The 27,037-nt window shown below is 45.8% G+C and overlaps 1 protein-coding gene across 1 annotated transcript; it reads left to right on the top strand.

The window, feature by feature from the left end:
• Positions 1-345: 345 nt before the first annotated feature.
• On the top strand, positions 346-27,037 carry zcchc14 (zinc finger, CCHC domain containing 14). The gene is made up of 14 exons (XM_079163238.1): positions 346-1,005; positions 2,907-3,125; positions 9,491-9,704; positions 13,812-13,882; positions 14,053-14,124; positions 14,336-14,403; positions 14,893-15,071; positions 17,582-17,618; positions 17,703-18,210; positions 18,397-18,506; positions 19,839-19,933; positions 20,186-20,338; positions 20,888-22,099; positions 22,694-27,037. Exons 1-14 carry the CDS (start codon positions 511-513, stop codon positions 22,747-22,749), a joined length of 3,489 nt encoding a protein of 1,162 aa, XP_079019364.1. The 5' UTR covers positions 346-510; the 3' UTR covers positions 22,750-27,037.

The raw sequence follows: 27,037 nt of genomic DNA, 5'->3' as shown, positions 1-27,037 counted from the left end.
GTCTCTCCGTGAGCGTCTCCTTGAATGGGGCGGTGTGTTTTGATCCGCTTTGCCATCCTGCAAAAAGTACCGTCGGGGGAGGAGGGCGGGGGGGCAGCGGTCCGACCGGCGGAGAGGGACTCCTGGCTGCCGGGACTGCGGGCTGAACACAAAGCCAGACCACTTTGGATTCATATTTGGGGAGATTATGGTTCGGAAAAGGCCTGCCGCTCCATCGCCGCTGGTTCTCCAACAAAGGAAATACCTGTAGCATCTCTCACTTCAGCGCTGTGGCCGCCGCGGAAACGGAACACGGCGTCAGTCTGCTAGTTGGTGGAACTTGACAAGTTAGCTCTCGACTTGGCCAACTCGAGAGTAGCGCTCCAGCGCAATTACGCGCGCGCGCACGCACGCATACACGCGCGCTCCCTTTGTTGTGAAGTTTACTCTCCGTTGAAAGTCTGCCGTTTCAATTGCACGCATTTTTTCAAAACCCTCGGCTTGAGTTCCATTGGGAGTGGATGTGTGAGGATGGTGGAGAGCCGGAGCATCGTCCAGAGGGAGGGGGTGTATCGCTGGTTCTCCTCCCTCACCTCCGCACAGAGAGCCGAGTTCCTGTGCGGCCTCCTGGACCTCTGCGTCCCCATCGAGCTCCGCTTCCTCGGCTCCTGCCTGGAGGACTTGGCCCGCAAGGACTACCATTCCCTCCGGGATGCGGAGATCAAAGCCAACAACCCCGCCGACCTGTCGGGTCTCACCAACATCACGGACGAGGTGGTGCGCAGCAAGCTGCTGGTGTCCCTCGCCCTGCTCGGCGCAGACAACCGGGAGGCGGCGGTGGTCCTGTACCGGACCCTGACTCACATAGACACGGTGATCAATAACTACGGCTTGGCGCTGAACGACGGGAGGACCGAGGAGCAGTTCCTGTTACTTTTCACCATGGCCTCTCACCACCCGGCCTTCAGCTTCCACCAGAAGCAGGTGCTGAGGCAGCAGCTCGGCCAGATCCAGGACATCCTGCAGGTGAGAGGGACGCTCCAACGGAAAAGCCCCCAGAAAGTGCTCACGGTTATCAGGAGCAGGGGTAATAGAAACATCATTGAAAAAAAAGAACCCCTATTCAGAACTTTCAAGGAAAAAAAATGTGCTTGGAATAATTTTAATAATGTTTTTATGCTATGTGAAGTGTAGAAAATACTTGGATGCCAAGTGTATTTGTTAGGAATAAGTGCCACTTTTTCAACATTTAGATCTGATGCACAGAGCTTATGCAAATTAAGTTAACGTATATAGATTGTCCCACTCAGTTGCCGACACATTCGTTTACGGACACAGTCTGTATAAGGTGATTAAAAAGTCTCAACATGTTGAAAAACCTGTACACATGTACTGGCTCCAAAGACGGTCCCGTAAAGTCTCATGGGTGTGAATGACATAAACAAAAACACAACAGGTAGTGAAAGTTCCACCCCATGGCTGACTGAGAACTGAGACTGAGAACCCACTGTGGGAACAAAAAGGTGACATGAAAGAGCTCATAAAGCAGGCGAGAAGACCGCATGGCGAACATGCTGCAGGATGTTCCTCTGCCGTGAATCCTCATCTCTCTGACAAGGGGTCCGCTCCGGGATACGAGAGTCCCGTAAATTCAGAGCACTGGGCGTTGTCAACCAGTGCTGGGATGCTTCTTGAGTTATCACCACGTCCGCCCATCCATCAGGCCCCGGGGCCACAGGTGAGGGTTTTTTTCACTCGCTCAGAGGAAAGGAAAAGTAGCTTGTAGCAGGTGAAATAGGGGGTAATTTCAGGCTTTTCTGAGCCCTGGCAGAGGAAATAAGTTACAGCACACTGACATGTTAACTACACTCCCAAATTACAGGTGAGACGTAGTCAATGACAGGCTGCCAGTTGACACAACAGACCTCAGTCATGTGTCACTCAGAACAAAGCAAGTTGCATGGCCAAAATAACCATTTTCCTTTTTATAGTTCAAAAAACATGCTTCTGGGTTCTCCACATGACACTCAGAGCATTAAAATAGCCCCAGACAACAATTTGCTCCATAAAGATAGAGTGGAGTAATGTGTAACTGAGCAGAGAATGAAGTGCCTCCCCCTCTGTGTGTGTTGACATAGCCGGGGCTGGTCTGGTGTGATTTTAGTGCATGTGAGCGTGCCCGACTGTTTAGCTCATGCAGTAGCTCTGCACTGCTCTCATACGGCGGGTAACAGCTGATTAACGCCGCCCCCGACCGATGGCGTTGCGGGCACCAGCACCGTTCGCGCTGTCAGCACCGTTAGCAACAAGTCGGCGGCTCACTGTTTGCTCTGTCAGCACCGTTTTGCCGTCGTTAGCACTGTTAGCATTGTAACGCAAGAGTCCACATGGCCAAAGCGACATCACACCATCAGACACGGGCCTTGGTGGGGGTTCCGTGCTGCATGTTTTCGCCTGTCCATGCACATCCAAACATTTTCTAACTACGCCCACGTGTATGGGCGTGGAAAATGGAGAACTTTGAGGAGGTTTGGGAAGAGACTGGATCGTTCCTAATATAGTGTAATGACAGAGGCATTGGAGAAACAAAAAGGCAGTCAGGAATGTTCCATTCATACCCAAATAGGATTTTCAACAACAAATTTGTTTCTTTTAAGGTTAAAGCTGGGATGGGTTTTAAATACATTTGTTTAAACTCTCATTACATCCAGACGGCAATCAATAGATTCAAATAAATTGGTATTTGTGGCTGTCACTGGACTCTAATAAGCTCGTCCAATCATTTCATTCTGACTGAATGTCCTACCTGCCTGTTTCCTCTTCACACTCCTCTCAATACTTGAGATAAGTAGAAAAATCAGATGACACATCTTACTCTGGCTGTGTTTCCCATTTGGCATCTTACTGCACAATGTTGGTTGTTGCAGGTGAGCAAGGGAGGAGGAGGAGGAGGAGGAGAGGCTCAAGCAGCAGGCTCTGGCGGGGATCGTCACTCTCAGCCACATCACCACTATCACCATCAGACTGGGTCGCTGCCACTGGCCTCATCGGCCCCCGCTGCCTGCTCCCCGCCCGACGCCAGCGCCGCCTGCCTGCCTCCATCCGCCTGCCAACCCTGCCACACACACTGCACCTGCTGGCACAAGGTAGGGAGCAAAACGTTGTCTCACGGCGGCTCATCGGTTCTTGTGTGTCGTTGCCTCTTTTTTTTTTTTTTTTTTTTAAACTGTCACTTTTTTTTTTTGCAAAATTGGTGATTCATGGTTTCTTCTCCAAACACGTGATGGTGCAAACGGGTGGTGTCACGATATGGTAATTTATGAGAGTAGTACGAGTAGTGTTATGACTGATTGATGCAGTCATATAAATGGTTTCATCAGCGTTTTATTATTTGTTTAAACAAAAAGCCACACCATCTACCTCTGGCGGCAGATTGGTGGTGCTGTGTTGTGCTGTTCGGCACCATCCAGACAACGATAGCAGCATCTTTCCCTTATTTAAAGGAATACTTCACCATTAGAATGACCATTTGTGTATCAACTACTCGCCCCGTTTTACCTTGAATTCTTAAATAAAACTTTGTTTTTCTCGCATGTCTCCATGGTGAACGTTTTGATAAATTGAAGTAAATGGGGCCGTATTTAACAGCAAAACTATATTAAAACAAAATAGGTTTACGAACTCTCACACAACGCGTGCCGTGTAATACAAGTCTATTTATTCAGTCGTATGCTCACTACTTCACAAACACATTTTTACACAGCAACAGTCTCACGCTTGCTCAGGTGTGATACTTTGAGGTGTTAGAGGAATTAGTGAGCATAATGAGACTTCATATACTTTAATTCGTCGAGACCTTTCGCTCTTTTTGGATTCTTCGTTCACCGCGGATGTGTTCAAGAAAAACAAAGTCTCCTTCAAGAATTCGAGGTGACACGAGGTGAGTAATTGATGTATAAATGGTCATTTTGTATTCCTTTAAGACTCCGTTGTCATGCTTCCTTGTGATTGGCTCTGCTGTTTCAGAACGAGGAGAGCACTGATGTGACTGGCTAATGACATAGTTTTCAATCACCACACCCTCCAATTTACATTCCACCTATTTAACTATTGTTCTGAGGCTGTTAGCTGTAGCTAAATCGCTAGCAGGTCACTTTGGCCGAACATTCCACATTATTCAACAACTCTGCTGATGCTAGCTTTCACGCCAGCTACATGTGTTAGCAATCGCGAGTTATGTGCACAACAAGATAAGGTAAGCTGACAGGTCGTCATCGATGATAGGAAGCTAAATGAATTAAATTAAAAATGTGTAAAAGGTCCATCCGGTCCATCAAGTTATTCTCTATTACAAAAAGAGAGTCGCTGCTCGATGGCTAGAGCTTTGCCAGCGTCGCGCTAACACACACCAGGTGTTTTGAGTTGCTAACGTACACGCTTTTCATGAACTGTCTCCAGATGGAACAGCTGTTGCATAATATCAATTAGGAAAACAAACAAGAAATGCAAGGTAAACATAAGACATGTGATCACAATATGATTACTGAATTGTTTTGAGAAAGATTTTAGTAAGGATTTACTTTAGACACTATCTTCCGCTACGCTAAATGTGCGACTGAGACACCGTAAAACAGCTCACTGCTTATCCCAGCTCAGTTTGCTTTGGTTTGCAACAAGATCAGTGGTCAACCATAAAAGTCCAAATATTTATAATGAAGGCAAAGAGGACAGGAACAAAAAGACTGTATGTGGTCCCTCTGTTGGGTTGAAAATCGGAGATCATAGGGGGGAAGGGAGTCGTGGGGATTTCCCAATGATGCAGGGAGCTAAGTGTCTCATTAAACCTCCGTTACAATCACATCTGGGATCAACTTGCCCGGAGCCGGTGAGGGATTATTCGGGCATGAATCAGAGCCGAGAGAATCGTGGAAGGAGTAAGAAACTGATCTGAGTCCATCGATGCGAGCGAGATTGAGAGAGACGGGAAAAGAAAAGTTAAAGAAGCATAAGGTTGGGTATTCTGTTCCTCTCTTCATTCACACAGACGTAGACGTACACACAGAGGCAGGCAGCAATACTGTCTGAACGTGTGTGAGCAGTGAAGGGAAAGTACCCGGCTCAGAGTGGAGCGTTTGTATTTAGTGTTTTGTTGCCCTTGGCTCCTGCTTAGTGCAGGTCAGCACATTTCTCTATGCTGAAATCAACCCTCTGTGGTGTGTGTGTGTGTGTGTGTGTGTGTGTGTGTGTGTGTGTGTGTGTGTGTGTGTGTGTGTGTGTGTGTGTGTCTCCAGTGAATCCCCAGGAAGTTATAAATGCTCTCTCTCTCTCTCTTTGGCTCTCCTTCCTTCCCTCAGTGCTCTGAAGGGTATGACAGGGCTTCATTGTAAACCAGAGCAGTCACATACATTATCTACAGTAGAGCAGCTTTTAGCCAGGCCTACTGTCACCTACTGCAGATATATGTGTGTATATATATGTGGCTACCTGTAAGAGCTCGCGTCCAGTTTAAGACTCTGGTGCTAGCCTACAGGGCAGTGAAAGGAACAGCTCCTTCCTATCTCCAGGCCATGGTCAAGCCCTACACCCCCACCCGACCACTTTGCTCTGCTGCCTCGGGGCGATTGGTTGCCCCGTCGCTCAGAGGTCCCTGCGGCCGATCGACCCGGTCACGGCTTTTCTCTGTCCTGGCCCCACAGTGGTGGAACGAACTCCCCACTGACGTCAGGACAGCAGAGTCGCTGCCCATCTTTCGTCGCAGGCTGAAAACTCACCTCTTCAAGAAGTGCGACCCTGAGCCTTCCACTTAGAGCTTATTGTATTCATATTACTTTGTTGCACTTATTGTATTTGTTTGTTTCTGCACTGTACGTTACCTCTGGTTTATGCTCTTAGATGCTTGTTTAAAAAAGAAGATGCACTTACGACTTCAGGTGACTAGTAGTTCTCTTGAATACCGATGTTGAATACACTTATTGTAAGTCGCTTTGGATAAAAACGTCTGCTAAATAACTGTAATGTAATGTAATGTATATCCCCTAGATTACGTATAATGTGCACGGGTTCGCTCATAGTGGCGTCTTCTAGCGCATTGTTTTTGGTTTTACCTTCAATAACTTTTGGCTCACACTCACAGCTCTCATCAGCGTCATTTGCAGATGTGGCGGGCTGGAAAAAGCTTTGATTAACCCTCTGCCCAGCCCCAAATGGCACTCAGACAAAGTTAGCGACTAGCTGGTGACAGCTAACGAGTCAGATATTTGACTACTGGACTTTTTCGGGTGTTCATAAAAAATAAACGCAGCTACAGATGAATGCGAATGTTTCCCTGTGTCTGTAATGAATAGTTGTTTTCTAACACGTTTATTACAACACAGTTTGGTGGCCGGCCTGCGGACGGCATGCTCGACTCAGTCAAAAGAGCCCAGAAGCCCCGCCCCCCATCGCTGCACAAGTTCAAGTTCATTAATACTGAACGTGTCACATTTCCATATTGCACCCTCTTCCACACCCTTGGGTCGTATCTTTTCTTAAACATCTAAGCAGTATTTAGCTTGTGGTGGAGCTGATTTGGGGTACCATCGGGTTATTGCATGTTTCACAAGCTCATCGTAGGTTTTGTATATACGATCTTAATCTACAAAGCAATGCAGCTGTAAGATAAACGTAGTAGAATTTTGAAAAAGTACAATATTTTCCTCTAAACCATATAGTCGAGTAAACGTATAAAGTAGCACGAAACATGAATACTCAGTAAAGTCTTAATACTGCAAAACTATGTTTAAGTGCATTTGAGAAAACCCACTGCGCATAAGACAGACCGGCCGCTCCAGCCTGATCTTCTCTCAGGATTTTAAGTCAACTCGCGTGAGCTTATTTTAACACGAAGCAGCTGGGATGCCGAGTCACTCCAGAGGAAAAATAGTTGAATTAGATTTTCGCAACAGTGCAGCGGCACAAACAACAGATACAGTACAGTACACTGGCCACATCTGTTGGGCCTGTGCAAACCTGCATAATCACCCTATTATATGAGTGCTTTATATGTCTATAAAAACACTGTCAGCATGAACAACAGTTAAGCTGGCTGTTGTAGGAGAGGGAGGAGAAGTTGTTGTCAGCAGACAGTCTGTGTTTTATAGTTTTCGGTTTTCTGTACTGCCACTAGCAGCGTTCGTGGGAGATTCACATGCTCTCCCACTTATCTGGAACATCTCTTAATTTCATTCGCACACTCCTCGTCTTTTTTCTGCTCCGTTCCTCGTACTCCTTCCCCGCTGATTCACGTGAGCTGTTTTTACTTCACGTACCTATAATGTGACAGAGAGTCCGACTCTCCCTCCCCTCGCACTAACCGTCTGCAGACGGAGCAGAGAGCTGGCAGGTCGGGCGAGCAACATGCGGATGTGGCAGTAGCACACTTAATTGTTTTCAGATTTACACTGCGTGTGTTTTCTGGTTGCAGCAGGCAATGGCACATGTTGAGCTCTCCCTCTGAGAAGTAAAAGAGCCGCACACTAATAACCGCAATGTAATCTTTTCATTTTTTGTTCTCATGAATCAGCATTTCGAGGGGGTTTCCAGTTGAACTGTATAACGAGTCACAACGTTTATTTAAAAGACGGGTAGATACAAACACACTGCTTCTACAGACTGGTTTTAAACATAGCGGTACGTTCTAATAAAGTATAGTCATTTAACATGAGAAATACCAAACTTGTTTAATTCAATACGATAATGATACTTTTTGAGACCTATACTGTGATTTTTCATAATAATGGTCATTTTCAGACGGAGAAAAAAAACGTACTCCCAAAGGGAAATCACATGACACACACCAGCCAGTAATAACACATCTATTACAAAATCAAATAGGAGTTCAAGTAATTGTACCGTTAAATCACATTTTTTTTAGAAATACTGTTTGAATAATAAGCCTTGTTACTCGTGTTGCTCGTGGTATTATTCCTCAGAAATTGTGCATCTTGCTGTATTTATACTCTGCAGGGGAAGAAGAGCATCACACCGAGCTGCGTTTTCTTTCCAGCATTCTGCCACACGTTTGACGTGGAAGCGTGCCACGCTGTGCACCAGGTTCTGATGTCACATTGGTTTCCACAGTCATGTTGATACGGGCCAGCTAAATGTGTCGGGGCTGTTTTGGCACAAATATTATGCAAAAGTAGTGAAAATGTTTGCAAGTGATGCAACCACCCACATTGGTATTTATTATCTATATGTTCTTAAAGGAATTAATACCAAATGAGTAGCTTGTAAGTGTCAAAGTATCGAGTCATATTTCATATATTATTGGTAACATTTAAGAACTGTGTTGTTTGCCTTAAAGACATCTTGTGGCACAGGATTGCCACGTTAATGCTTTGGTTTCAGTAAGACATGCAGTAATCTTTAATTCATGAACAAAATAAATCTGCTTTTTTTTGTGCACTTACAGACGAGCTGTAAACACAACACATTATCACCTCATAAGTGGATATGATTAACCTTTTAGAAAAAGGAAAAAAAGCTAATTGGTTATTTACACATCTAGCAGACACGCAGCGGACTAAGCAAACACACCAACCACGCGATTTTATGATAGATATGCGATTTCAAAGTCTTAATAGCTAATAAATCCATCGGGAGTTTATGAACCGGTCAGCAAGTGATCTTAAACTCGATCTGTTTATATCAAACTGTGTCGTGCTGTGTTTGTATCCTACTCCATGTACTTTGACTGGGACTGGGACATGGTGATTCCACAGCAATACCTTCTAGAATATCCCCGCACAAGATGCCTCTTCTTTGTGCCGTAGCTACATGTTTGTCATTTTCCATAACATGCTGTATGAAACTCGTTCGTAAAAAGCCAGTTAAACCTAAGAACTAAAATGCAACAATGTGTCATTTTTTTTTCTCCTGGTCCGGTTCGAATGACCCAAACTACAGGTGTGAAACTACTAACTACTAATTGAAGGAGAAGTTATAGGAAAGTACAGTATTTTGGTGATCTGGGATCAGCTCCCGAGGTGTTGTTGAGCAAAGCACTTCAATCCTAATTTTATTCTGAGTATCAGTTCGTCCAACAGTAAAAAAAACAAACAAAAGAAACGCGGCTCCAGGTTAGTGTTTGGATGTCAACTGTTTCTCCCTATGACTGCTCCTCGAGAACCTTTCTATAAATACGAGCGCAACTCTCAGTGGACGAGCCTGGTTAAGTAGTGGTTTGTGTTAGCACCGGTGCCAGTCCTGGAGAGACCGTTACTCAGTGTTCCAGTTTGTTTCAAGCTATGACAACACGCAGAATTCCCTCTGTGATTTTTCTGCAGTCGACCCATCTGTGAGTGAAGACATACCACCTTGAGGTCATCGTTATATATCGGTGGTGGTTACATGCTCCAGTGCGCCAACAAGCTGTCCTCGGGGCTGAGGAGTTAACGCTGTATCTACTTGACCTCCGCTCTGTGGTTTTAACCTCCCGTTTACTGAACGCTCTCTCACCCCTGCTCTCCAGAGCCAGACCAGAGAGGCCGGCACAGTCTCAGGGGTCACCGTGGGACGACGAGACCGAGCGGTCAGCCAGGAGCTCACCCCTTCTCACCCGGACCTCCCTCCCCCTCCCCCTCCCCCTCCTCCACCACCACCACCTCCTCCTCATCTGCCTCCTCCTCCTCTACCTGCTGGGCAGGTCCAGGATGCAGCAGCACCAACCAAGAACCACACCAAAAGTACTTTCTACTTTGTCTAATTATCTCTCTGTCTGACTTATACTGTGTGTGTGTGTGTGTGTGTGTGTGTGTGTGTGTATGACCTCACTTACAGCCTCCGCCTGTGCATGTCGGCATGAAGCGCGTGTGTCAAGTTATACAACCAGTTAAGCCCCATTGAACAAGATGTGGCATGCTGACACATCTGAACACTACAACTAAGCTTAAAGAATGCTGCCCTAAGGCTCAGGTGTGTGTGTGTGTGTGTGGGGGGGGGGGGGGGACTTAAGGATGCACGTGATTTCAGGCTCAGCAATCCCTCTTGTATTAAAACTCAAGGAACTGATAAATCAACCTATTGTCATACAAAATAATTAAACATACATTTTGTTCCCCTTTTGATTATATTATCTGTAATTTAATATTGATCAGGTAAGTTTTAAGCTAATGCTAGCTTTTGAGCTAATGTATTAGCATATGTGCATAACCAGCAGACATGGAGCAACACTAGCTGTCCTTTTGGAGGTGTGTTTCTGTCCGTGTCACAAACATAAGGCCAATATTCCCTCTCATTGTTGCTGTGTTTTGGTCTCCACCAACTGTTGATCTTTGCTTGAAGTAGCTTTATCAGAGCCTTTTTCCTCAAAGCAGGTTGTTGTTGCTGCTGGAAACAAGGTTGAATCAATGTAGGTGGTGGTTATAGTTAAAAGAAATGTGCTAAAAGAGGAAGAGAATGGGGATCATTCTCATTTTCTCATAAGTGCAGCATATTACACACTGATTCACTGTCAATAAAAAGACATTGTTTAATGGAACACAGTTGTGTCTGGGGCTGCACCCGAATCAGATTCTTTTATTTTTTATTGGAATCAATACTTTTTTTATTGGCTGCCCAATACAAAGATTCAACTGTTTTCTTTTCATATAGACTATTTGGAAATCAGCAAATCCATTTGCGTGAGTTTCAGTGACGATTTCGACCACATTAACGTATTCTAACATGACCTGCCACAGTTTCATAATGAGCTGAATATTATTTTTTACACTTTTCAAACAGTGGGATCTGTGCAGTCTGCCCGGGGGAATTTAACTCTCTAGAGCTCAGGGACGCTGTGAGAGGATCCCCTTGTGGGACATCTCCTCGCCGCTGGCTGGCCCTAACCGGGCACATGTCACCCGGCTCGAGGTAGACTTGGAAAGGCCAGGGGTGAAAGTAGCTCCAGCCGTGGGTTTTACAGCACCCCTCTCCTGGACCTGGCCTAGTGCTCACTGCAACCTCTCTGCCCACGGGGCAGACTGGCCTCCCACCCAAACTGTCTTGAAACACGGACCCCGTCTCGTTTACCATGTTTCATGGGTGTGTGACTTTTTTTGTCGTGTCGTCACCATTCACATCTATCGTGGGGCGACTGTGGCTCAGCGGTAGAGCCACAGGTCATCCTTCAATCAGAGACACTCTCCCTCTCTGTGTGTGTGTTCTTATCAGAGCTTCTCTGTGCTGTGTTTGCATTGCCGGGCAGACCCTGTGTGTCTTTTAGTGCACGGTGAGCGCGGCCCCACTGGTTAGCCGCCCTCCCACCGCTCTTCTATGGGGTTTACAGCTGATCACGACAGCGTCGTTGTGGAACTGCGGCGCTCACCGTCCAGCTCCTCCTCTGGTAAACAACTGTTAGCTCTGTCAGCACTTTTTCCGTAGTTGGCACTGTTGGTGCCTTTAGCTGTGAGCCACCGGCTCAGCCGTCGCCATGTTGAGAGCTGTTGAGAGGCAATACAAATGCTCCCGATCTCGAATGTAGCACCTTTAACTCAACACACATTATGACAAAGCACACAGCAGTGTCCTGTTCTCCGTTCTGAGTCACAGTCGCACTGAACTAATGGTCTTCATAAGACCATTTGATAACCTCGGATATTTGCCATTATCATTCATTTGAAATCAATCGGTCAGGGACCAGCTGGTGTCTCTGGGTGGACAGCATGTGGTTTTCTCCAGTCTGTTATTGTCTTGGCCCCCTGCCTCTGTCTGTAACACAATACTCAACTATGGTCCCACCACATAGCTGTCACCAGCATGAATCACACACACACACACACACTCCCACAGGCACACACAATTAAGTTCATATGCCATGCCCTACCATTTTCCCTGTGTGTGTTTAAAGTTTTTACCACCTCAGAGCACGCAGAATGGGCAAATGTTGGTTTGATAACGTGCTTTGGCACATAAACCGTAGACACAAGGCAACATGAGGGACGCTCATCAAGATACAATATTATCTCTCTGAGATGATTGAAACTCTTCTTTTGATGACATGATGCACACACACTCCTGGACTTCCTAAAGTGTTTGTGTGTATCTGTGTGTGTGTGTGTATGTATGTGTGTGTGTGGCAGCCTAGATTAGTGGGAATAGCAGGCGGCATTTAGAGCCTTCCACAGCTGCTGCCCAACAGGCACAGAGCAAGGTGTTGAGGGATGTTTGTGTGTGTGTGCTGAGAGCGACTCCTCTCTCTTTCCTCCTTTATCCCCCTCTGTGTTCGTCTCCTCCTTCTCCCAAGTCCATCCCTCCCCTGCTGCTTGTACGTCCCGCCTCACGTGCTTTGAGAGCCTCATATGTCGAAACCTATGCCTGGAGGAATACCTGAAACACACCCATCTATTGAGCGCTCCCCACCATTTCAGCACATTCTCACTTGCTCACTACTGACATGGATCTGATGGCAGTGGAGCAGCCCTAACCTGCCTTTGCACCTGAGGCATGCATTCAGACATAGACGTAGACAATATGTCTGAGTAATCCAAGATGTGTGACTGCAAATTGTCTTAAAGGGATTGTTCCGATTTTTTTGAAGTACTTTTCCCTCGATGTGCCATCCACTCTTTAGGTAATACACTAACTATGGATGAGTACCCCATACAACCCCACTTCAAAGAATCTGAACTATCCCTTTAACCAATTTGCGACAGATTTGCATCCATATATTTATTGTAATAAGGGTCAATATGTATATTAACAGGAGACTGAGTTTAACCACCCACATATTTCCCATTATTAAGTCATAATACGTCAACTTTTAATACAAATACTATGTGTTGGGTGAGTTATAGATGTCCCGTCAGGAGTGTAAATATTCTTAACTACAGAGCAAGGAGACGGAGGAGAGGGTTCCACAGCTGAGGGCTGGATTCTTATTCAGAGATTGTGAGATTTAACTGCCTTGATAGTCTTGGCCAGCGCCACTGTTATGAAATTTGGTACAAAAAGCTATCGGAGTACAGGTTGGACCAGACAGATAGCGGATTTCCCAGCGCTTCAGATGAAACCTTCAAATAATGGGTTTTGTCCAACCAACAGACCAAAACACACAAAAAAATGTACAATGACATAACACAGATAAAAAAACAATCATAAAATCCTTACATTTAAGAAACTGGAACAATTGATTATTTGGCACTTTGCCTTGATAATGGCTGAATTAAATTAGTAATATATACACTGACTGAGTTCATTAACCTGCTGGTAAGTAAAGAACATTTACAGTCCACTTAAGAGAGAAATCTTGGCAATAGTGAGGAGTAAGTTAGCTCATGAGATTAAGAACCACAGCGAGCTGCTGGTGAATAAGTTGTTTCCTGCAGTGTAGTTCTGTAATAATAACACTGTTTGTAATTTTAGGGCTTTTTTGGCATGAGAGCTAAATGTGTCGCAATACCAGCCACCCACCCATAGCGCTGCCCTTTATCTTTAAGTGGTTAAAATGCATGTAGTTTGGGGGAATGAGAGTTATTTTGCAACATAGTACAGGAATGAAATCTCAGCACCTGGAGAAGTAATCGACATGGAGTCACTGCAGATGGTCGACAATCCCGCCAACCTCGTGCACGCTTTACACTGCAGTGGCTTGGCCAGCTCACATCGCAGTCAGTGGATTTACACTCGATGACATGATTAAACTTTCTGTTTTTTGTCCTCACATCATTTCTTGCTTATGAGAGTCGGGGCCCCAAGTTTAAATTCCTTCCGGCCATTTAAACCAATCGACTCTCAATGACCGATGTGTTGAAGCAACTGTCTCAAACGTGTGAAGTGTGGTTGATCATCGGTGAAACGATCTGTGCCTCTTTCAGGGCTGATTGAGAGGGTGGTGCTGAGAGGAGTGACCCACTCGTCTGAAGACACCAGTGAATATGTGCTCGAGGTGGGTCCAGTGTAAACACAGACGCCTGCTCGCTTTTCCAAATGCTCTCCATTCATCTCTTCGTGTTTTTATCCTTTTCCTTTCACCCGATTTTTCGACTTCCCCTACTCTCATCACCTTCACCCTTTCTGCTCTCCTCATCACTTCCTCCTTTCCTCTCCCTCCTCCAGGCCAGCTGGTCAGATGGTCTCATGTCATCCATTGTCAGAACTCGGCAGGAGGTGATGGAGCTGCTGACCCAGGTCAGTACCACCACTGGAACACAGTTTGGCGATGATAATCTCAGGCTATACGCTCAAGTTAAGAGGAGTAAAAGTTTCTGTTTCTTCTCTTCTTAACTATGGTGAACAGACATTTGATCTCGATAACGTGAAGCATTAAACCGTTTGAACGGTCAGGTTTTATAGGGATGAATAGTTTGAATAGATGAATGTTTTTTTCTCACTCTCTCAGCTGTCACAAGCATTTCCTGATGACGCAGTGGAGAAATTCTTCCCTCGGTCCATAGAGCTGGACCCCAGGTTAGTCCCCCCCCCCCACACACACCCACCCCACCCTCTCTTCCTGTTGATTTTTGTTGTTTCATCATGAAGAGTTGTGTTCCAGCTGAGAAAAGTTAGGGGATTTGCTAGAATTCTTTCAGGAATTAATAAATATTTGGTTGTCTAATCAACCAAATATTTCACGACCCCCTGCAGTACCTCCACGGACCCCCTAGGGGTCGCGGCCCCCCTGTTGAAGACCTCTGCCTTAATCGAGTACCGATACCCAGCCCTACTTAGGATATGTTTGAATGAATCAATCGATCTACATCCTCAACACAAACTACAGCATTATTATGGTATCTCCTGCTCCTTTTCTTGTTGTTACTATGTTGAGCTAATTCTTAAGTGCACCTCCATGAAGCAGCTGGATGTGATGGAGCATCTCTCCTGCTATCTTTGGCCTCCCCGTGTCCGTCTGACTCCCTGTCTGTCCCCCTGCTGTCCCGTCTCTCTGCCTGCGCCCAGGTGTCTGACAGCGCTGCCCTGCCATGTCCTCCAGCACCACAGCGTCCAGCTGTTCTTCACCTCCACCAGGCCTCTCTCACCCAACTGTCCTGCCTCCCTCCCCTCGACCCTCCCTCCATTATCCTCCTCCCTTCCCATGGCTCCTGTATCCCAGACATGTCCGTTCACATCCAGTTCGAGTAAGTCTTTATTTAGTTTTATTGTCAAAAATATCTTTTTTTTCTTTATGTAGGAAAATATATTACATCGGATAGGTTGAAACTGCAAATATCATGAATGTGTGATGTGTGTGAATGTCTCTAGAAAACCAGTAGGGATATCAAACAGGAGATCCCTATTCTTAGATGCAAGGAAAGAAAGGTTCCGAAAGGGGCGGGGCAAGACGAAAGACTAAATGTTTGGGTTTTAGCGTTGGAGAAGAGAGAGAGGGAGGTGAAAAAGGAGGTAATGGAAAGGACATGAGTGTACGTCTTGGTTGGTGGCAGTGTAGAGGTGAGGCTGCAGGCAGGGTTTTCATTTTGTGATCTGGAGGTGTTGGAGGGGAGAGGACGGGGTCTATTTTAGTCTGGTGTGGGAATTCAGCATGGCATGTTTGTGTTGGGAGGCCTACAGTGTGGTGACCTGATGTTGGTGTGTGTGTGTGTGTTTGATTCTATGAGTGTGACTTCATCCCAGAGAGTATTTATAGCCGTCAGTGCAGCGTATGTGCTTGTACTTTTGCATGTTTCTACCTGTGTGTGTGTGTGTGTGTGTGTGTGTATGTGCATGTGCATGTGCCAGACTCACATAAGACCCCAGGGAAACCAGGCTAATATGATGCTGACTAACTGAGCTGTAATTTGCCTCCACGAACACACAGCGTTTTTTTTGCCCCCCCCGGCACAATATTTGACATTCTATATTCCTCACGAGCTCGATATGATGCTCTGATGTCACATTTATTGCACTGAACACATGGGTGATGGGTTTATACCACTAAATACACAGCAGACACAAATGAGCAAGCCTGAACGCTTTTAATATCACATTGATTAACCTCGCATGGACACCAGCGTAACGACAGCATGAAAGCAGCACATGAATGTCATTTTGCTGTTGAACATTTTTGCTGTGGATTTAGGATTACTGTGATTCTGACCTCACAGAGTCTTTATCAGGGCAGAAATAATAACAAAGATTGATTATGCCTTGGATATGACTGGATTTAAATGTTACATACAACAGAGGTTAACAGTATTCCATCACATATTAAATGGCTCCCCACAGTCTCCCAACAGTAACACTTGTCGCTCATCATACAATGACCTCAAACAACACTATCAGCAGGTAGCATCACAACATGTGTCACTATTGTCTGTGAAGTATCTTATTTCATTTATTCAGCATAAATACCAAGAATTCCATCAAAAGAAAGGCTATTCTTTATTGCATGGATTGTGCTACCCTGCAGTATATGTCACAGAAATATATCATAAATGCTGCGATATACATTAATAAGTAATGGATTTATTTGAGCCATTTTTGCATAGTGCACAAACAAAACACAAGTAATTCCAGCAAAGCTCTTCTTACAGTATTCAGCATACATACTATAGAAAGTGCATTCAGTGCATTCAGTCTCTTTGTTCTCGTCAACATCATACCTTCCGTCCTCTCTGGGACATCTGGGAAATAAACGTTTCGCATGTCTGATCCCGTCCCTGGCAATCTTCTGCAGATGTTTCCAGACATCCAGCATGCATTGTGTCCAAGAGGGACATCTGATCATGTGACTGGGGGTCAAAACTTTCCACTTCCATGAGGAAAATAACTCCTTTATGGATTTGAGGAGGGAAAGGTGACTCCATCCTGGGATGGGCTTTAAACCAGTGTGTGACTGGGAGAGAGCATTTAAACTAGGACTGCCCCTTCTTAGTCAACTAATAGCTTGTTTTGGTCTTAGTAGACTAAGATTTCTTGAGTTAATCAGTCATTTTTCTTTATTTTCTTTTTAGGACTTACCTCCAAAACAATTCTGAGCATATCTCTGGTATACACACAGGATTTAAAGTGATGCTTTTGTGTGATTCTTTGTGGAGAAACTCAGTTTTACAAAATCGTATGAGCGTTAGTGGACAGCCCTGATTAAAACCTCCCCCCTTTCATCACCTTTTACTTTGTTAAAGTACTTTATAATGTTTTTTTATTCATAAAAAACAGACAATTGCTTATTTTGTTCCTTCAAACGACTGGATTCATTCACGTTTCTCACCAACACTACATTTTACGAGATTACACGTGAACACATCATGATAATATTTACCTTCGCCCAATACTCATGTTCACTGAACAGAGCCTGAACGCATCATGATGTCGTTCTCCTGTCAATTTAACCACGGACTGGTTGTTTACAATGTAATGGGGGGGGGTCCGCACGGATCACGGGTCGACGGCGGTCCGTTACATTGCTAGTTGTGATGCTCTGATTAACTTACTGAGTAATGCAGATACAGATGTTTTTTTTTTTTTTGTGCGTTGCCAGATGTTGAGATTGTGTCACATTGAAAACACTGTGAATGAAACCCTAAAGACACCAGCGTCTAACTGTTGGCTTTGACTCACTCCATCGCTTGAGTTTTTTAAAACAGTTTGGCGACGATGATGATGGAGACAACGATGAAGGTCTTTTTGTTTGCTCTCTGTCCCTCAGATCTTGGCTGTGTGGTTCAGCACAGAGGAGGCAACAGGTGAGTTTTCTTTGTCTTCGTCTTTCTGTCATTCATCATCATCCTCATCATCTTCGCCTCCTCTTACTGTATGTCCTCTCTCAGGGCGGTATACAGAGTGGCCAGCGTCCAGCCCGTCGTCAGCACCCACAGCTCTGTCTTGACTCGTCCCTCTCCTCACCTCTCCTCCCTCCCTCCTCCTCTTCCTCCCCCCATTCCGCCTCCCCAGCTGTCCTCCCTCCCTCACCCCGTGCCAGCCCTGCCCACCCAGTGCTCCCTGGCTGGCGGATGCGACCCCTCCTCCCAGCCACATCCCCAGCACAGTCAGTCCCACTCATACTCTCAGCTCCACCTCCTTCATCCCCAAACCGGCGGTCAGTCCAGCGGTCCGCCTCAGTCCCCGCACCTGTCCCATCCCCAGCCGACGTCCCACTCACATTCCCAGTCCTTTTCGTACCCCCAGTCCCATTCCCTGTCTCGTTCCCAGTCCCACTCACAGACACCATGCCAGTCCCAGCCCAACACCGCGGAGCAGAACGGCATCCTGGACTGGCTCCGCAGGCTTCGGCTCCACAAGTATTACCCCGTCTTCAAACAGCTCACCATGGAGGAGGTGGGTGGGCTTTAGATGCTGTCATGTCATTTATTTAAGATGTTTTACAGGAAACAGCAAGTACGCGCAATCACTCACTTAATAAATCGGTATTTCAGGCTGCATGTCATGTGTAAGCTTTTTACACTGATAAACCAGTATGTCTGCTTTTCTTCAACACGTGTACTTTTCCCGTGTCACCTTCAGTTTCTAGCGCTGACGGAGGAGGACCTGAACAAGTACGACCTGACCCAAGGAGCGAAGAAGAAGCTCAAGACTCAACTAGAGCTACAAAATACCCAACTAGAGATACAAAAGTCAGTAGAGTGAGCTGCTGGTATATAAGTGAACGCTGTTTGGTATATTTTCACTACTTTTGAATCTAACCGTCAGACAGCCCTTTATGACAAACCCACAAGACCCCTTTGACAAAAACAGTCATTTTAGCAGACCAGCAATTCCTGTGTTCTGTGAGGTAAAATCACTGTTTTTGTCAAATGATAAATTCCCAAATAGTGAAGTTGCTGAAATCAGTATGGCTGCAGCGCTGATGGCGAGCGATGCTGTTGCAATCCTCAGGCAGCGCGGAGCGATTTCAACATGAGGCTCGTTGGCGTCAATTTGCCGTTTTGCATTGCAGATCTTTGTGGCGATGCACAGTGGAGTTAGCAGACGCTTTTGCCCTATTAACGATTAACAGGCAAGACCGATCAGCCGCTGATTTGGAAGGCGAGTATACAGCAGTAACGGTCCATACAGCGTCAATGGTTAACCAGCTGCGAGTGGGCCGGAGAGATTAGATGTACTCATGAGAAGATAACCAACAGAAACACGCGCAAAGCCACAAAAACATTTGGAACTTGGAAGCAAATGCGTCCACATGCTCCGACTCTCTCACTTAAACACACACACACACACATCTGGCGCACACACACTGACACACCTGGGTTTTTCCCACGTGAACCGGCTTCAATTATCTCTTGATCGTGTTTCCAATCCCCAGAATAAACAGGTTTCCATGAGGCCAGAAGTTAGGGTCAAGTTAACACTAACCGAGTTGTTTGTTCAATTTATCATCCGTGAATGTCCCGTTTCCCTTTAATGTTGGTGGTGTATTAAATCCCCTGAAAAGTTGTTACAGTAAATATTCATTACTGAACAAGCAACAGTTCGTCATCAGGAGTGTGTGTGTGTGTGTGTGTGTGTGTTTGTGTGAATGCTTAAACAAGACACAGAAAATGGAAAGTTGCTGCAGTGGTTTTCCATGCGAAGGGCTTGATGGGTTTGCAGATGTGTTTGTAGAGGAGCAGTTGAGCTGCTGAGGAGCGTGTTGAGTGGATAATGTCTCCCCCTGGTGGAGAGAAGTGACCTCCAGCGGCCGTTCAACTATTTGAACTGAGAGGGTTGAGGTTTCCGACATAACCTGCGACCTGATTTAAGGAGACAATCATTTTGAATTTGTGGTATTTAGGATAGTTTGTTCTGTTCCAGTCTAGAAGAAAAAAAGTCCCTCAATCAAATGAACATTCCTTTAAAAACAGCAAAAGTCTTACCTTATTTATGATCAAAAATAAGCTTCTTAAAATAAATGTACGTAAAACAGGATGATGCGTCTCTCATACCTCTCTGCCTGTGTGTGTCCCCGGCAGGGAGATGCAGATGAAGAAGCGGCCCTGCAGCGGTATTGCCAGGGTGACGCCCTCCAGTCACATGGGACCCTCAACACATCCCACCTCCACCGCAGGTAACGCAGCCGCTTTGTTTCGGGCTTATCGCTGCTCATTTGCCTTTATTCACACACGAGTTTACACCTTTTCAAAATGAGTTGATTCATTTGAATGCGATTTGAAATGTGTCTTGTGTCCAGCGGTATGAGGCAGTGTTTGCACTGGGCACTAGCTCCCAGAGTGAATGTATGGATTCCTACAACTGTGACACGGTCACAATGCTTAGTTTAAAACATCCTGAAACGTCGGTGTATTGGAATGTGTTTCAGGGGAGCTGCGAGTGGAGGTGGACGCTGTGCCGCACCATCACCCCGTCTCGACAGACAGCAGCTCGTCCTCAGGCTACTCCAGCTCTCCCTGCTCCCCCCGAACGCCACTCTGCTGTGACTACACCTTCGACAGGACCAGAGACATTCACAGGCGTACGTTTGCTCTCAGAACTACTGAATTATCACAGTGGGATTGTCCTCGAGGAAAAGGACAGAGGCCGGATCAAATTCTTGAATGCAGCAGCTTGAAAGTGGTGTTAGTGACAACTGAGTGATATTTCCCTTTGTATTAAACAACACCAAAATTAGCATTGAAATATTCTACTTCGAAAACCATCAGAGTCTGAATTTGTAAGTTTGATTTCTCCTCTTTGAGACTTCCAGCAGGTCATTTCATGTTGTGCAATAGTTTCAGGTACAAATTCTGACAAAAAACTTAATTCAAGTTGGACAAATTCTAGTAGTAGTAGAACTACAGAATCAGGTCAAATGAAAATAAAAAAAATCCAGCAGCTCATATTGAATATGTGGAATTCAGACAGCAAAATTCAAGATGAAAGATTGAAACATAATCAATCGATCAGACGTCTGCCTTATATTGTTGAGCGAAAACGTTCAGTTCCAACAGATTTGCACACACACACACACGCGCATTGGCATGGCAAATCACTTTAAACACACCACCGTGTTTCTGTGTTCCAGGTGTGTTGGGTCCGGACTCAGCAGGAGGGGGTCCAGAGAAGGACCGGTCCTGTCTCTTCATCCTGAACTCCAGCGGCCCGACAGGCTCCAGTCGCCCCACAGCCCAGGTCCTACCTGTCCAAACCGACCCGGCCCCTCTTCACCCTGCCTCCTGCTCCTCCCACCTCCACCTCGGCCTCCCGCAGTCTCCTTACCACCCGCAGGCCGGTTACCCCCAGACCCTGCTCTCCCCGGTCTCAAACCCAGCACGCATCCTGAGTTCCCCCCGTAAGCCCAGGCCCCCTCCGCTGTGCACAGAGGACAGGACTAAGCCGCTGGGCTCAGGCCCGCCTGTAGCCGGGGCAGGCTTCCCGTCGGGGCTCAGTGTGGGGATGGGGGTGAGGCTGGAGTGCCTGTTCCCTGGGCTGAACATGGACGGCTCCTCCGCACTCCAGGACTCGCTGGTTTGCCGCGGCCTGGCGGGAGGTGCCTTGGGTCTCATGGTGGAGACCAGTTCTGCTCTAACCTCCACCTCCAACAGCCTCCACCACGTCTCTCACCCCCCGCTGCACTTCCATCTCTCCTCCTCTTCATCCCCTTCTCCATCTGGATACTACTCCTACCCACCTACTTCTTTCTCCTCTTCCTGTCCCTCCACAAAATCTGGCAGCTCCAGTAGTGGTGGCGGCGGCGGCTTTGTTCCCATGGCAACCGCAAGCAGTGTTCCCGTGGCTGCGGTGCCCGGCAACACGTACTTCCCGGCCCAGCCTCCCTCTAGCCCCTCCCCTTCCCCCTCCACTGGCTCTTCATTGGATCAAGGCTCGGGTCACACCGCCTCCATGTGCGTCTGCAGCTCCTGCGGTTGTCGGGGTAACTGTGGCGCCTACGGGGCGTTGCCTGGATACGCGGCGGCCGGCTACCTGCAGCCGTTCAGCCCCTCCCTCTTCACCCTCGGCCCTCTGCTCCACCTCAGCCCCCTGATCGCCTCGTCCAGTGCCGCCGGCAACGGAGCCACGCCCTTCTCCTACCCGATGATGGTGCCTCCGCCCCTCTACCGCCAGAGCCCCGTGTCACATGACCAGCAGCAGGGCTTTGCCTTCTACCAGCCTCACGGCATCGTGGGAAACGGAGGCCAGAAACGGGCCGCAGGTAACGTGTCCTGTTACAACTGCGGCGCCAACGGACACCGAGCAGAGGAATGCAAACAGCCGGCCATGGATTCAGCACAGCAAGGTGAGTGAACGGAGGAAGGGAACGAGTTGTTGATTCAATATTAATCAACTGAAGTTCCATTATAGAATGTCATTATTAACTTGTAATTTCAAATTAGCAAATGTAATTGGTTTTTTTCCAACAATCTATCCAAAAATACACAAGAATAGGCAGATTTCTAGAGCGGCAACGATTAATCGATTAATTGTAAACTATTAAATTAATCGCCAACTATTTTGATAATCGATTAATTGTAAACTATTAAATTAATCGCCAACTATTTTGATAATCGATTAATTGATTTGATTATCTGATTCCAACCAATATTTTCTGGTTTCTCCACTCCTCTATGACAGTAAACCAAATAGCTTTGAGTTTGGGACAAAACAAGATATTTAAGGACGTCATCTTGGGCTTTGGGAAATACTGATGAACATTTTTCACTGTTTTCTGACAAAAATAATAATAATTACTCGACAATGAAAACAATTGATAGTTACGTCCGCGCTGTTTTTCGTCGAGCAAAGACGGTTCGACTGTGGCTCAAAGCATGTACGATGTGGGCGTTGCCAGAGCTTCAACACTGGAACTGTGTTTCTCTGTTGTGTTTCACAGGGACGTTTCGACTGAAGTACACTCCTCACTCTGACAGTAAGGACTCGGGGGACTAACCAGCGGCGTGGATTTGAACTGTCATACTCCTGAACACAACTGTACCTCATGTTCCTGCTGAAGCCGGCAGGCGGCCGCCGCAGACAGCCCGCCTCAGGGGGACGACGAGGCAACGCGAGTCCGTTCAAAGGACCGGAGGAGCAGACCTATTGAGTCTTTCGGAACTCTTTCTACAGAGAGATGAGAGGAGGACGGAAAAGAAACAGCTTGGCGAGAAGAGGGGAGCGTTTGTCGTGGTCCGTTTTTTTGTTTTTGGTCAGATTAGCTTTCATCCTTCCTCGGTTCTCCACGAATACAAAGCCGGAGATTTGTAAACTCTTGCCTCGCTTCATTTCAGAGACGTGGCTGGAACTCTGCCTGTCATGTTACCCATGGTGCAGCAGTACAACCGTAGAGTCTCAAAATCTGCCTCCCGGCTGAATGACTCAGCATTTATAGTCGTGTAGGTGGTTCACAAACCAGACACGGCACTCCAGTATCCTAACAACGTCCTGGGCACTGAGGGAAGTTCACTTCTAGTCTCAAATCGTGCCCTTATCGTGACGGACAGGACACCAGTGTTGTCTTCCCTTTAGATTCAATGTGCTGGTATATATTGACACTTTAAAAAAATAGTTTTGTACAGTAGAGTCCAGTTGCAAGAGCTGTGTTCCAGTTCTGCATACTATTTATACAGAGTATATACTAATGTTTAGAGTATATTGTTTTTGCAGCTAGAAGTCAACCAAATTATTTTTTCATTTTATACCAACAGGAAATACGTGCTCTGAGCAAAGGCAATCAAAGTCCGACTTTAGAGCACAACTGCCAATTAAAGTCCTCAAAGAGAAGCTTAGCTTCCCCTTGCAGTTGCATTTCTTTGCAGCTGTGAGCAGTTCCTGTACTTCCTTTGAGCATTGGATTGTGGGAGAATTGTGTCCATCAACAGCACACGATTTTGAGTATACTGTACACACGACATACTCAAAACCTGCTGAAGATTAAGGTTTGCCATTAGTATTTGGGACCTTTCGGCTGTATCGCTTTCTTGCTCGTTCTCCTAGAAGGAGAGTAAAAAAAGGGGGAAAAACTGTCACTTTAAGGTACCCTGTGGTACCTTTTCTTTTACCACTTATAGCACTACAGAGCTCAACAGTGAGTGTGTTTGCGGGGACGTGAATGACCCATTTCTGATCGTGTATTTTTGGGGTATCCCATTTCAATGTTTGATCGTGTAAACGTCATATACCGTTTCCATAAACCGGGATAAGCCCTTATCCTGTTTATGAGACAAATATGCTAACTGGAGTACTCTGAAAGAAACCGGCATACTGGAGAAGAAAAGTAAAGCAGCTAAAACATGGCATTTATACCAACCGTATCCCGGTTATCGTGCGCCGCCGAATATCTGCGCAAGTGCGGCTCCGGGCCAAGTGATGTAACAGAAATGCAGTCAATGGCGGCAGAGAAAGCGCCTCGCTTCAGGAGATAAAAAGGGTCGTGTTTATCATGTATACAGGGACATATGAATAACCTGATTGGTCTGTGCTCGTGTGAACATCGTATCTGGATGTGATAATAAGTGAGATAATCCTCATGAATGGATAGTCCATGTAAACGCAGTCACTGACCGCCCACTTGTTGAACGGCTCCGGTTTCGGAAGTGAAATTCCCATTCATTGACTCAATGGATGTTTCAGAAAAACCTGATTAAAAAGAGTTTTAAGCTTGAGAGAAAGCCAACCAAGTACGACGTGAATCGTGGCCAAAAAAAACGTACATTATTATTTTAAGAGTGAAGGAACTATTCATTCCATAAACCATTGGGAATGGCGCTCGTGGCCTTTGGAAACTCACCGGAAGCTTTGAAGCTAACCATGGTTGATCTAAATTGAAGACAGATTTAGTTTACCACAATGTTACTTCTCCATGACATTGCAAATAAAAGATATCATACAGACTTGTGGCTTCTACAGGAGTCTAAGTCTACCTGTGATGGTTACGATATTATGGCTAATAATCGAGGTACTTGATTCAGAACGTGAATGGGATTTTCACTTCCGGATCCCCCACTGTTGAGCTCAATGGAGTAATGTTTGGCTGAGCAGGTCTGTGGTAAAAATGGATGTAATCAAAGCAGGGTTTAAAATATAGGATAAAGGATGCACACAATGCATTATGGTGAGGAACACTTGATGTAAACACAACTTTTGATTAAAAGAGAATCCACAGGGAACGTTTTAAAAAGAAATGAGTGTCGCTGATCTAAGAGTTGGATCCCCCAAAGGAAGCGCTGAAGAAGGACCCAAGGTTCTGCTGAACCGACTGCTCCACCTGGGAAACTGGAGTCCCTCTTCAGCAGCTGAGGGATCACAGAGTGATTCATTCATTCATTGTTGTCCATGAGCCTGGGGCTGAATCCATCAACCTTTGGGTGATCTGCAGCCTCTCTACCTCTGAGCCAACCCGATAGCAAAACGGCCTCCAGTGCCAAATACTGATCCTCTATACCGAGACAATCAGAATGCACGCTACATGTTTTCAGTACAGAATGACTTTGAATGTTCAGATCACACCTGTGTCGGACATTTAAAAAGTGCCAATTTGTTTTCTGTTAAGTCTGGTGGTGTTTCTTTTCTTTTTTTTAATGTTGTCGATGTAAGTGAATTAAGGTTGAGGGGACGTCAATCCTGAACTTGTTCTCACTCCCGGAGAGGTGGATCTGACTCTTTTTGTAATTAATACAGTATGTACAGTCTTTTATGCCAAACACAATTCAGGACTGTTAAAACTGGAACAAGTCTAATTAAGTTAGAAAGTGTTTCACAGTGTATTCAAGACTCATGAGTGAGTGAGTCCCTGGGCAGGACCCAGACTTTTATAGACACGAGGACAGCTGGTCCTTAAGCTGAAACTCTACCTGTGCCCCTGGAGGGCACACCACAGAGACACGGGATGTTTATTTAATATGCCAAATACTGAACATTCGGTATGTATAACAACTTCTGTCTGTTGTTCAAACTAATGCTTTTGTATTGCGTTGTAAAGTGACCCTTCGCTAAGTCCCGCCCATCAAACGCAGACTGGCCAATCGTAGGGTAGAATCGGCCAGCTCTGACCAGGGTCCGGTAGCTACATGGCTCAGCACCGTAGACCCTCATGCAGTCCTTGTTACGTTTCTACATTAAAAACTTGTGGAGCTAACATTAGCATAGTACATTAGCACTTCATTAACTGAAGGTACACACATGCTGCTTTTGCTTTTTAATGATTGTAACAGCGAATAAAGACCAACCCGGCTCTACAGGAACAACGTTGCTCCTTAATGTCATTGTCTTCTGTCTCGAGCGCCATGGCGATGTGATGGATGTGATGGTTCACTTTTACGCTGTGAACTGTAGAGGCTTTAGCTTCTGTCTTTGTCTTTTGAACCTGTTTTCACTGCTGAATTAGTTTGACATCCTGGATATATCCTTTCTAACACATATTTTAGACCCGTCTGTCCGCTTCTCTCTGCAGTCTCTGTGCAGTTAGTGACAGTGCGGGCTCCGTGGTGGCTACGAAAGCTTGGCCGAGTAGCAGCAGGGGGCGGGGCTTAACCAAGGGTCAATTGTGTCACAGAAATAGAGTGCGGGAATGAGTCCTAATACCTGGGGACATGAGTCAGCATTTTTTCACTCCCTCGTCTCAATGAATCTTTTGATTGGGTTATTGGTTAAATGCCTGAAATAAGGTCTGTGGTGAAAACCAGCTTAAGAGAGTTCAATTCAATTCAATACAAAACATTCAATACATCAGTAAATACCCATTATACATTTTGAAGCTTTTACATGGCCTAAAAAGGCAATTGCTAACAAGTTGTTAAATGAGACTACAAAACGTCATCCTGCCAACTATTCTACCTTTACAGTTATGTAGTGTATTCCACTCATGCAACCCTGGTGGGTTATAGCATAACATTAGCCCCTTAAATGATCTTGCTTAACACATCTTGTAAATGTCATAACTTGTGTGCCACAGAGCTTATTTTCTGCGAGAATCCAAAATCCAATGGAAAAATCCCATTGGCTTTGTCCAGGGAACCAGTGTGACGCTGACCTTCAAAAATATGAATAGTTTTTTACTATTTAATTTAGCAGTTTCCTGAGACCAGACATGAGTCTGAATCTGTAAAAATCCTCCAGCATGCATGTTCATCTTATGTAAAAAGTGCTTTTGGAATATATGTGTGCAAATGTTTGAACAGTTGAACTTGTTTTATTTGAACCTTGAGGTGAATAATAAAATATTTCCTGATTCTGTCTTTTA

This window comes from Pholis gunnellus, assembly GCF_910591455.1.
Source record: "Pholis gunnellus genome assembly, chromosome: 7".
NCBI lineage: Eukaryota > Metazoa > Chordata > Actinopteri > Perciformes > Pholidae > Pholis > Pholis gunnellus.
This window is presented reverse-complemented; position numbering and strand designations above follow the sequence as displayed.